This window comes from Coenobita brevimanus, chromosome 46 (assembly GCF_032717465.1).
Source record: "Coenobita brevimanus isolate Jiangsu-jjx chromosome 46, ASM3271746v2, whole genome shotgun sequence".
Classification (NCBI taxonomy): Eukaryota; Metazoa; Arthropoda; class Malacostraca; order Decapoda; family Coenobitidae; genus Coenobita; species Coenobita brevimanus.
The window spans coordinates 1,249,151-1,261,267 of NC_136999.1; the positions used below are offsets into that span (position 1 = coordinate 1,249,151).

At 41.5% G+C, this 12,117-nt stretch overlaps 2 protein-coding genes across 2 annotated transcripts in view; one reads left to right on the plus strand and one right to left on the minus strand.

Moving 5' to 3' along the window:
• Positions 1 to 883: 883 nt before the first annotated feature.
• Ip259 (NSA2 ribosome biogenesis factor-like IP259) lies at positions 884 to 4,927 on the minus strand. Its single transcript, XM_080271545.1, has 5 exons — positions 4,105 to 4,927; positions 2,957 to 3,053; positions 2,684 to 2,770; positions 2,002 to 2,132; positions 884 to 1,039 (listed from the first exon to the last, which is right to left on the minus strand). The coding sequence occupies exons 1-5, from the start codon at positions 4,879 to 4,881 to the stop codon at positions 896 to 898; spliced, it is 1,236 nt and encodes a 411-aa protein (XP_080127671.1). The 5' UTR covers positions 4,882 to 4,927; the 3' UTR covers positions 884 to 895.
• A 1,603-nt stretch (positions 4,928 to 6,530) lies between these two features.
• Positions 6,531 to 12,117, plus strand: part of Spt20 (transcription factor Spt20 homolog) — a 30,233-nt gene continuing 24,646 nt past the window's right edge. Inside the window, exons 1-5 of the mRNA XM_080271601.1 lie at positions 6,531 to 6,593; positions 7,235 to 7,360; positions 8,143 to 8,323; positions 9,557 to 9,714; positions 10,862 to 11,074. Of these exons, the coding sequence (XP_080127727.1) occupies positions 6,558 to 6,593; positions 7,235 to 7,360; positions 8,143 to 8,323; positions 9,557 to 9,714; positions 10,862 to 11,074 (714 nt within the window). The 5' untranslated portion in view covers positions 6,531 to 6,557. The remainder of the gene's footprint in view (positions 6,594 to 7,234; positions 7,361 to 8,142; positions 8,324 to 9,556; positions 9,715 to 10,861; positions 11,075 to 12,117) is intronic.

Below are 12,117 nucleotides of genomic sequence, written 5' to 3' on the forward strand. Positions count from 1 at the left end.
ATTTTTAATATAGTTTAAAATTTTGCTTTTTAAAATTAATAGATTTTTATGGTACTTGCTGGATGGTTCAGGTTGCCTCAATAGAAAAAATAATCACAAAATTTCCTGTTTTTCTTCCCCCCCCACGTCTTTCGTGATTTTTTTTTTTTTTCCGATTCCTTTGTTCCCAGGTGAGATTCAGACATAGACATGTTAACAATTGATCCCTTCCTTGTAACCTTCATTTTTGCAGGAGACAAGAAGCAAGAGTACAGCCTTTTGCAGTGTACTATCTGGTACTGAGTTGAGCAGGCAACAAAGCCACTGAGTTATGTCTGAGCCATCACAGGACTGTCCTTTCCAGCAATAGAATGCAGGCAAAATGCAAGGGTAGTTTACATGCAGCATCCGTATTGAACTAATAGTGACCCCACTGGCCATTACTTGTGGTGCATGCAGCTGTAATGCTGTGGTAAGTTGGTGGTGGTTCTGATAATTATCTTGAATCTTGTGTTGTACTCAATTGTGTAATTCGTTTTTGCAGTCTCTTAATGACTCACTGATTAATTTTCTAACTAGATGGTAAATACATCCTTCTTTCACCCCTTGTGTAAAGTATTTCCGCAAATTAATACTGTCTGGTGACAGCAAGAACAAGCTGGACTAATGCTGATGTAGTTGTGAGGTTATGATGTACAGTATTTTTAAAATACTTACGCTGTGCTTAATCTTTGCCAGGCTGCAGTCCCCATGTGAGGCACAATGAAAGTCATAGGCCAAGCTGCAAGCTTCACATGAGATAAAGTTTACATTGGTTATTATTCACCAAGGCTGTGTTGATCATCAATCTGAAATATATATATATATATATATATAAAACACAAGGATATAAAAACCAACAAGCTCAACTATTCATTTATTCAGGCTTGTTGAAGACAAATGTTAAGTGGCATCGTCCACAGTACTGGCGATCAAACATGTTCGCCATGAACACACCAGCACCACACTCTTCACTGGGGCACTCACGACGCTGACGAGTGATCTTGCCATTGTCATCAACCTGAAAGGTAGATATGACGTGCGTGTGTGACAAAACGAGGTAGAGGTTGATGAGGCTAGAGAACAAACGGGGTCAAGCTGACTGAAATATTTTATAGTTTATACGGGTCTGGCACCTAGTTTTATCAAGTGACGTGAGTCACATGGCTTCAAAATTTTCCCTTACGTGTATAAAACCATCTGCAGGTTATTTTAAAAAGTCATCAGTCCAAGAATGATGCTGTGATATATGGCTTACAAGGTGTGGGATAGAAAGGAAGACACAGTAGTGGAGAATTTTTCATAGCTATCCCCTCTGGGATTACCCCTCCAGCCTGGGGATGTCCTCCTCATTCTATTCAAATGATGTTATTCAGTTTAGGAAAGACTTTTCTAACTGCAGGACTTTAAAAGTGCATTACCACACCCCTCACCTACTAGAAACAAACTCAAAAGGACATCACCCAAACTGAAGTGGGTAACATACAGCTGTACATATAGGACAGAAGGTACTGTAGCTGGTTTATTTTCATTTAGGGGAACTGAACCACTCTTAAAATGTAATACTAAGCCATGGTTGTGTGAAATTCCACGAGTCCTGGTTATGAGGTAGACAAGTCTCCTTGGTTACTAGCCTACTTCATCATCCAGCCTGACATGTGAAAACTATCTATCTACCTACTTCCAGATGCCTCAATCCCATATGGGGTGGCCACAAACAAATCACCTCCATGTCACCCTGTCCCCCACCATTTCACTGCCCTGCTCCCAGCTTGCATCCCCCTCTCTCATATACCTCTCCACTCCATCCCTACATCTCATCCTTGGTCTCCCTCCCACACATACACTCGCTTCATCAGTCTCACATTCTCCATCATCCATCCATGTGAAAACACCTGACCTAAAACTGAGCAGAAACAGGTTAATGCTTTTGGGGGGATGGGGGGCGACGACTGACTAACACAAACCCACTATCATCCTCACCTTGTAATATTTCAGCACAGCCAGCTTCACCTTCTTATGCTTGTGCTTGATCTTCTTTGGGGTGGTGTAGTTCTTCTTCTTGCGCTTCTTGGCACCACCACGGAGGCGCAGCACCAGGTGAAGGGTGGACTCTGAGGGTGGGTAATCACAAATTACTTTGAGGTAAGAGCACACTTTTCACTATGGTTATGGCCCCTTCTTTCACTAATTAAGGAGGTCCTCAACCACCTCTTCCTTATTACTTTATTTCAGAACAAGACTTGTTCATGTTAATGTAATCTATGTCATCTTAAAAAGCTACAAGAGAATAGTAAGATGTGGTGCAGAAAACACAATAGAACACTTAGGCAGAGCTGCAAGAAATCTGGGCCTAAGAGCTTATGCTAGAAACACCAAGGCAGAGTTGCAAGAAATATTAGCCTAAGAAGCTATACTAAACCTGATGAGGGAACAAAGTTCAAAATTACTGTGCTCAGCAGCCTAAACATGTGTTTAAATTCAGACAACAATCCCTTGATGCACATGTCAAAGCTGGAACTTACAACAAAGTAAATTTCAGTCTTTACATTGCCTGGCAAAGCATCTGTTCATGCTACAGTTTGTAAAGTGAAGACCCTCAGTAGTAAACATGCTAACCCCAAACTGAGCTGACAAGAAAACTTTCATAAATAAAAATACTTACCCTTCTGGATATTATAGTCAGAGAGTGTTCGTCCATCTTCCAACTGCTTTCCAGCAAAAATCAAACGCTGCTGGTCAGGAGGGATACCTGTGGATGAGACACTTGCCAGTAAAGATGTGTGTGCAATACAGTATTTTCTGCAGCAAAGTGGGAAACACCACACATATCTATTACCATACATAACAGTACCAGCACTAAAAACATAGTCTAACCTCCATACATGAGGGCATATTCCAAAGGAAACAAGCACCAACGTTTATAATTATACGTTACCTTCCTTATCCTGGATTTTAGCCTTGACATTTTCGATGGTATCAGAGGGTTCGACCTCAAGGGTGATGGTCTTCCCTGTCAATGTTTTCACAAAGATCTGCATGATGATGACCTGTACAGTAAAACAGACTATTAGGTATTTTATCTTAGCTCTGGCCAGATTTCTGTCCTTTCGCAGCATATACTGTATATATATATATATATATCATCTCGGCATCCTAAATGGTGTTATATGTGAAACTTAACAGCAAGACTAAATACAGGCACTATGAAGTTAAACCTTTACATCCCATGGTGTATTAACTAGATTTTATTCATCAATTGCAAGGAAGAATATTGAGTATCTAACCAAACCCTTCACTTACATCTACAAGCAGAACGAATAAAAAAATACATCATAACTACCCTGGGCAACAATACAGAAAACAATGGTACCCAAAGAACAGTAATTTCCCAATGCAGTACTCTTCAAACACCACTTTTAATAGTGGTCAATTTAAATTCTTCTGTTACACATTCAAACTTGCTCAACTTTCCTCAATTGTCACTCGTTCTACCAGCAGAAACTTAACATACAACTGAAACCTATCATTTCCCCTAAACCCTGGTCAGCTGAGCTGAATTAATCTAAGCAGTTGGGGGGGGAATCCGATTTAAGTACCATAATTCTAGTTTAGGCCAAACCCCAATCATTCTCACTTTCAACTCCATGACTTTCCTATCCATGAACAGTACAGTACTACCGTACTATTCCTTCACTTTTCAGAAGCGAAATGAACTATGTACAAAGACAATAGCCAATCATGGTTATCCATACTTCATCACACAGTTCTTGGGTATACTTACCCAAGTGTTGTTGCATGTGCTGCAACTCTTCCCTCTTACTTGATGCTCTTATATATGTAAGCTGAATATTGAGTGGAAGTGCTTAGTCTGAGTAGATTTACTGTATGAACATTATTATTAAGCCGCCTTCCCTCTGAATAGTGAAGGAACAGTAATTTTAAACCAATATGACCTAACGCAATCATTGAGGAAGCAATAACACATAGGTATTACAAAAATATTTATTGATAAAGTCACACTTCATTAAGATACCTTCCTATAGCTATTTTCTCCAAAGAAGAATGCCTCACAATCTATTACACCAACAGCACAGCATTAATACATCCGTCATTCTCTGGGTTGTTGGTGACCTGTGCATATTTGCCCCACACGACCTTACCGCTCTGTGTCACCAAACCAAGCTCACTGATGTTGACCTCTATCACTGTGCCTTTAGTTATAACACCAAGGGAAGTGTACATGGCTGAGCTGGGATTCTTTTTAACTCCAATAATAGGAAGACAAAATGTAGCCTTCAGCTCGGGGTGTGTGACATGCGCCTTTTTGAACCTCAGTGCCATAGGTCGAATGAATCTTTCGAATTTGGGTGGCTTTCGTGTAAAGTTATCTCCAACAAATGTGACTTTGGTGACCATCCGTTTCCAGGCCTTCTTTTTCCGCTTTCCAGTCTTCAAAACCCTGAACACCTCAGCCTCGCTCTGTGCCCGAACTTGGGGTATTGGGACGTCCCATTTCCCAGCCTTTTCCTTCCGCTTCTGCTTGATCATGTTTGACAGGACCTTCGCACGCAGCTGCCCCTCACGATCGAGCAGATATGAGGGCAGGGCTCCTTCTGGCACAGCGGTGTCATCCTTCTGCTTGGTCAGCTTTTCTTCATGCGCCCTGATAGTTTTCTTCATCTGGATCTTCTCATTGCGGCGTTTCTTGTGGTACAGCTTCGCCTTTAGCCCATGTATTGACTTAGCCTTGGCTGCTCGCTTGTGAGGTTCACGTGCTTCTCTCTTCCGCTTCCGCTCTTCATAATCCAACCGTCGGCCATGCCGCTTTCGGTGGAGTTCCATATGCTCGTTCTGCGGCATGATTGGGCTGTGGTCGCTACGTTCTTATGCTCCAGAATCAGCCACACTTGGGACCTGGGGGAGACAAGGCAGCAAATTATAATCCATTCCAAGTTAGAATTACCCTTCACCACAACTAACACCTTTCAACACCTGCCCATACTTTCACAACATAACCCCATCACCTGTAACTATAGTCCATTCCAAATTAGAAATATAGTTACAGGTGATGGTGTTTGACTGAGGGAGTACAGGCAGGTACTGAAGTGTGCAAGTCATGGCCCCGTGTAATTATCATAAGGAATGGACTATAGTCAGCACTCCAAGTCTCTCCCGCACATTTTTGAACTGACTTGGAGCACATAACAAATCTGGAAGCTGTGTTGGCTAAGATAACTATATACATTATCTAGCCTAACTTGTAAAATGTGGCCATGTACACTTCTGGATGTATGGGATCATTATTCTGCCCATAAATCCAAGCATTAGAATCAATCTGCACTCCACTACTGTGCTCGAATAAACCGTATCAGTAACTTGGCCTATAACGTTAGGCTTGAGATGGAAGTATTGCAAGAAAGTACCGTTTGAGTAAACATATACTTATATCCGAGTCAGTAGAAGCATTTTACCAAATCTATTCTTCTTTTTTCTGATAGTTTTTTTCATATTGTTTCTGGGGTGTTAATAAACGTTTCATGTAAAATATATTTCCCGTTGTTTTTAGCAATGTTCCGCTCCGTCAAACTCGTCTGTTTTGTTAAGCCTAATGGCGGATGGGGTGGAAGGGGTTGTCCGTGTTTAATTAAGCCAAACCTAACCTAGCCTTGCTGTAATATTTTAATTTATTTTAATCTAATCTAACCTAACCTAACCTAGCATCCAGTTGGGAAACGGCTTAAGGAATGTGATAAACACAGTAGAAAAATTTTCAGAAGGATAAGGTAATTTAACACCTTGAAAATGATTAAAAAGAAAAATACAAAACAAACAAGGAATATGAACTGAATTAAACTGGTCCTTCTACTGCCTCAAATAAAGATTATGCTTACCACTGCTAAAATTCATGAAATGCAGTCACAGTAACAGTGAATTAGGGGTGGACGGTGAAATTCCCCCACATAAACCACGTCGTGCCTAGCCTGAGCCAGGTGGTGTCATGGACGGACACCAAAACAATCCAACACCACATGGCTAACTATTCATTTTTCACCTTTCACACAGCCATACACAAACATTCCCACACATGTACCAACCAACACGCTTATAAGATCTTTACATTCCAAATTTACAAACAGTTCACCTCGAACGTGGCCTCTAAGAAGGATAAATACAGTAGAAATACACTCACCACGCGCTGTCCATAGACGGCGCTCCCAGTAAAGGATCGTGCAATAAATTGGTTCGAGTTACGTGGGGTTATTATTTATTATTTTTTATAGTCTCCTTTAGAAATTTATGTTACTAGCTTTATTCTAATAATTTGTTTGTTAATCATTGTTTAATATGGGTTACTATTTTATTACAATTATAAAATTGAACCATCGGCCCATCCATCAGCTGAGTTTACAAACAAATATTTGGGGCGGCTGGGTTGTCAACTCAGACGGAAATTATCACTAACCGTGGTGCTTCATGGATAAATCCATTAATTCCAAGGTTTAGATGGTCTTTACTAATAGCAAGAACTAAGAAATATGGATGTAATGGAGTCTTTGATCAACAAGGCTGATGTAAGTTGTTTCCTGACTAATGAGGAATGTTGTCTTCAATTGTTATGTTAGAAAAATAGAAAAATTAAATTGATGTTGGCTCAACTCACCCTCTTTGATTCACTCTTGTTGATGCTGTAATCTTGAGTATTACAAGGCCTAGTGTTATAGTGGTAATAATTTGGAGATAATTGGGGCGCCACCAAAATTAAAGCTCTCTTTGAGGGGATAAAAATACTTTTTGAGTGCATGCACAGATGATGAATGTATGATGTAATTCAGTTATGAAGCCCAAATTTTGCTAAACAGCTAATACAAAACTTGCCATTACATTATGACCATTGAGTAGCCTGTTGCTTTTACAGGAAGTTAGTGTAGCTTTGATCCTGTTAAACTTGGATTGCATGTTAAACTGAAGTTTCATAGCTTGAAAATAATGTACCACCCAAATTTTCAAAACTCTTTACTTTGATATCTATCACTAGGTTATTTACAAAGTACTAGTAAAATACAAAACTATTATACAAGTATCAGCTGTGGTCTTCATTAGGGATTTGGGGCTGTTCAGCCAGACTGCCTAGGGAACAACTACTACTACTACTATTATACAAGTGAGAGCTGTCCTTGATTTTCATGCTTGAAACTAAAAACTTTTATTTCAGTACTTCATCGAGCAGAGCCATGAGGTGCTGATGCAGGGTGGATGTGAAGTGCTGCAGGGACAACTGCTGTTCAGGAAGCTGGCAGCCGTGTATGCTGAGGAGGCAGCCAAGACACCCAGAGTTAAGGTGGGGTGACTTCATTAATGTATCTGGTTATGCAAATGTCACTCAACTCCTTCCTTCTCCCCTGAAAGGAGGGTAGGCTAGTAGACTGTGCAGGAAGGGCAGCCTCAACCAGAAATCCATATTAGGTTCATATTCAGGGGAGCTTGAGACTGTAACAATAGTTGATGATGATGATGATGATGATGAGGAGGAGGAGGAGGGAAAAAAAAAAATCATGAGGCAAAAACGGTGACAAGGTGATGGTGATGATGATGGTGGTCATGAGAAGGAGGAGAAGGATAGCCAGCATTATTATAATTATTATTATTCTGCCTATGGGTCACCTTACACTCCCTCTTCTGTCTTTCTTTCCTTCATTCTTTCCTCTTCCTTCTGCCTGTGGTTGACTCTACACTGAGTGACATGCCAAGTGATTTCCTGTACACCAGGAAACCATTTACTATGCTGGGTGGTAACCATATAACCAAATTTAGACACCTGATGGTTTAGTGGGTAATTATTGTGCTCCAATCGAGTTGAGCTGGTGAGGGTTTATATCCAAGGAATGGTTGGGGTTGATTGTTCATGTAATGCCCCTCAGGGATGAGTGAGGCTGGTCACTGTCATCTTAAATGTCGGTACCAACAGCTTAGTCCTGGGCTCCCACGCTCCTCATGGGGCAGTGTAGGATTGGATGATGGAGGGATGGATGGATTGTTATTATTATTATTATTATTATTATTATTATTATTATTACATTTAGTATCATTAGCATTAATGTTCTTTATTTATTTTCTTTGTAGAGTATCAGCCTGACCCACAAACTGCTTGAGAAACTGGTGAAGCGTGAGAGTCTAAACTGCTTGGTTGTGAACCTGTATCGTGGCAATGAAGGCTACTCCCTCGCCATCAAAATGTCATCTGGACTTGAAACAGAAACAGTCCGGTTGTCGTATGAGGAGGATGTTTTTCTCACGTATATTGGTAAGTAAAATTGTCTAGTGAGAGACAAGCAAGAGTGACCAAACAGTTTCATATATACTGTGTATATGTACATACAGTATATCTATCTGTCTATTATTGCCAGACGCCTCAATCCCGTTTGGGGTGACCGCAAACAAATTGCTTCCATGTCGCCCTGTACCCCACAATTTCACTGCCCTGCTCCCAACTCACACCCCCCTCTCTCATATACCCCTCCACCCCATCCCTCCATCTCATCCTCGGCCTCCCCCTCCCTCTCCACCTCACTCACATACACTCTCTTCATCAGTCTTTCACCCTCCATCCTCTCCACATGGCCAAACCACCTCAGTGTATTCCTCCTAACTCTTCCTATCACATCCACATCCACACCACAACACTCCTTTATATCCTCATTTGTCAGCCTGTCTATATATATATATATATATATATATATATATATACAGTATATATATATACATTTATCTCATCTCATCTCATCAACCGTTTTGTGTGTCCACCGCAGGACCGGTCTATCCTGACCGAAGTGAGGACAATACAGCCAATGTATCTTTACCAAGTGGCTTAGGCTGTCTAGTAGAGATTGTATGTAGGGTGAGAAGTGCTTGTAAGTGTAATTGTAGTGGCTTTGGATGTGTGTGTAGTCTGTGAACCAAGTGTAATCAGCCCGGGCAAGCCGACTGGGTGCAAGCATATTTTATAGTGGTAGGTGGGGTGCATACCATCCACTCCCTCACTGTAGTGTTGCTCTTGGGTGACTGCCCATTCCTCTCTTCCTTCCTTGTTTCCTTCCTTCCTCCTTTGTTTTTCTTTCCTTCATTCTTTTCTCTTCCTTCTGTCAGTGGGTGACTGTACACTGAGTTACAAGCCAAATGGTTTCCTGTACACCAGGAAACCAATTACTTCACTGGGTGGTAACTATATAACCAGATTATGGCACCTGGTGGTTTAGTGGGTATTTGCGGCGCTTCAGTCGGATTGAGCCGGTGAAGGTTTATATCCAAGGGGTGGTTGGGGTTATTGTTCATGTGATGCCACTCAGGGATGAGTGAGGCTGGTCACTCTCATCTTAAATGGCAGGACCAAGTTGCCTGGCCCCGGGCTCCTACACTCGTCATGGGGCAATGTAGGATTGGAAGATGGATGGATAGAATGGATGAAAGAAAAGTATGTTGTAGCTGTGGTGGTGATGGTGGTGGTGGTAGTCATAATGGTGTTTTTCTATACTCACAGACAATGAGAAACTGCCACCAATGCTACTAGATCTTTTGGATGAATCCAACATTGAAATCTATCATTCTGGCTGTGTCATCGCTGAGGTACGAGACTACAGACGAACCCTAGATTCCTCATATGATACAAGATACATCCTCCTCAGACCAACCAGCCAGGTGAGTCATAACTTTGTGTGCTGTGTACAGGGCAGTCCATACATTACACTCTTCAGTTTTGTGTGTTGTGGGGACAGCTTAGTCTGCGTTGGTATGGAGCAGAGGTGTTTGGGCTGCTTCATCTATCTGTCTGTCTATTGCCAGAAACCTTAATCCTGTTAGGGGTGGCCACAGATAAATCACCTCCACCTTGCCTTGTCCTTTGCCAGTTGTTTGCCTTCCCTCCAACTCACACACCCCTCTCTCGTATATCTCTCCACTCCTTCCCTTTGTCTCATCCTTAGTGTTCCCCTCAACCTCACTCATATACACTCTTCTCAGAAGTCTTTCATTTTCCATCCAATCTACATATGTGGCCAAACTATCTCAGAGTATTTCTCTAAACACTTTCAATCACCCACATCAAAACCACATTGTACCTTTACTTTCTCATTTGGCTGATTCCTGAAATTAGTAATCAACCATAGGCAGTGGATGTGTATAAAAGTAGACATTTTAAGTATGAAAAGAAATATGAGAAGCAGAATTTGCACTTAGTAGACAAAGATGACTGTCAAAGCCACTCCTTCAGTGCATGAGGCTTGAAATGCTTAATATATAGGGCATCCTATATATCTGGAGAGCATGGCATTAAACTCTTCCAACTTTACCTTATATACTGGTATTTATGTATACAGTAAACTCCTGATTATCCGGTGTAATAGAGCCAGAGGCCTGAGGTATACTGTCAAAATGCTGGATTATGCAAAAGTCCCCCCCTAGGGGCCCTAAACACCCCAACCCTGTAGCACTTATCCACTGTGTGTAATCCCTACAGAACGCTTTAAAACATCAAAAAGCAGCTAATAGACATTCCTAAAAATAAAATACTGTAATGTACTGTTAAGTGCACAGTAATTTTATGTACAGAAGCAAATTCATGTTGACAATGGGGATAACATCAAAGTGTCCCCAGTTGGAAGACCCATTTTCTTTCACCCGGCAGATCACTAGATATACTGATCACTAGATGACTATTGATAGTTCTTCTTTCATGCTTTAGCTTTGCATGTTGTATGAAATTTACCTTACCCAGTTCTTAGGTAGGAAAAAGAGGTGGTAATGGAAACGATGATGATATCTGTACATGTTATTTTCTTTACAACAGTCTATAGTGGCCGACGTTGCCTCCCTGACCCGTGATCGTGACTGGAGTGCAGAGGAGCGGCTGCAACTTGAAGCGGAGATCGTCAACCGCACTGCACCCCCATTGAATCTCTCCCCATCCCCCATGGTGGCCATCATCAACAACAAACTCCACCAGCGCAAGTACAAGTTCTCCACTGTGCCTATCAAGAGAGCTGCACGAAGGTTTAGCCAGGTGTGTCCAAGTACAGGGGGTGGTTGAGTGGAGAGGGATGAAGGTTGGGAACTGGGACCGTGTGGTTCTGAGTTCAGTCCGAACTGTTCCATGAGGCAGTTTATGGATTTCAATTTAGTTCAGTATCACCATGTTTACTGCTCTCCCATTTTGCCACTGCCATAAGTACATCCCCATTAATACCATGACACCAAATCTAAATTTGTATATCCCAAGTGTACCACAGTAAAGATGGTGGATATTGGTGCCTGAGTGACAGAATGTTGTGTGACGGTGGCCAACAACCAGCCATCTGTTTGATGTGTTGTTGGTTGAGTATGGGGCTTCAGGAATTGGCATCCTACCCTGTGTTCAGAGTTGGGTCAAAAAAAAAAAAATAAAAGAAGCTGCAGTACCATATATGTTGGTAGTTACACCTTATTACTCCTTAGCATCGAGTCAAAATTGTTCCTGTTCCTTGTTAGAAATATTAATAGACCATCTCTCATTGTCATACAAAGTTAATTGGAAAGTAGATTTGTTCCCCCTAAATTCCATGAGCTTAGCTACACAACTGTTCTTTTCATAATTTCATATAATTGTGTTTGAAGAACTTTGGACACAGTGTAGATTTTACTGAGTTATTTGCACCAGGTAGGTGGGGGCGCTCACCATCCACTTACTCAATGTAGTGCTACTCTCGGGTGTCTGCCCTGTCCTCTCCTCCATCCTTCTTTCCTTCCATCTTCTTCTGTCCTTCTTTCCTTCATTCTTTCCATGTCTTTCTGCATGCGGGTTATTTTACACTCCCTCTTCTGTCTTTCATTCCTTCATTCTTTCCTTTTCCTTCTGCCCTTGGGTGACTCTACACTGAGTGACAAGCCAAATGGTTTCCTGTACACCAGGAAACCATTTACTATGCTGGGTGGTAACCATATAACCAAATTTTGGTGCCTGGTGGTTTAGTGGGTAATTATTGTGCTCCAGTCGTATTGAGCCGGTGAAGGTTTATATCCAAGGGGTGGTTGGGGTTTATTGCTCATGTAATGCCACTCAGGGATGAG

Bases quoted from the DNA above. Each gene is read 5' to 3' on its own strand.
- Ip259 (XM_080271545.1), bottom strand. From the start codon at position 4,881: ATGCCGCAGAACGAGCATATGGAACTCCACCGAAAGCGGCATGGCCGA. The intron at 3,054-4,104 runs GTGTAATAGATT...ATCATCATGCAG, and splicing joins GTATTAATGCTGTGCTGTTG to ATCTTTGTGAAAACATTGAC. The intron at 2,133-2,683 runs GTAAGTATTTTT...ACCCACCCTCAG, and splicing joins TGACTATAATATCCAGAAGG to AGTCCACCCTTCACCTGGTG.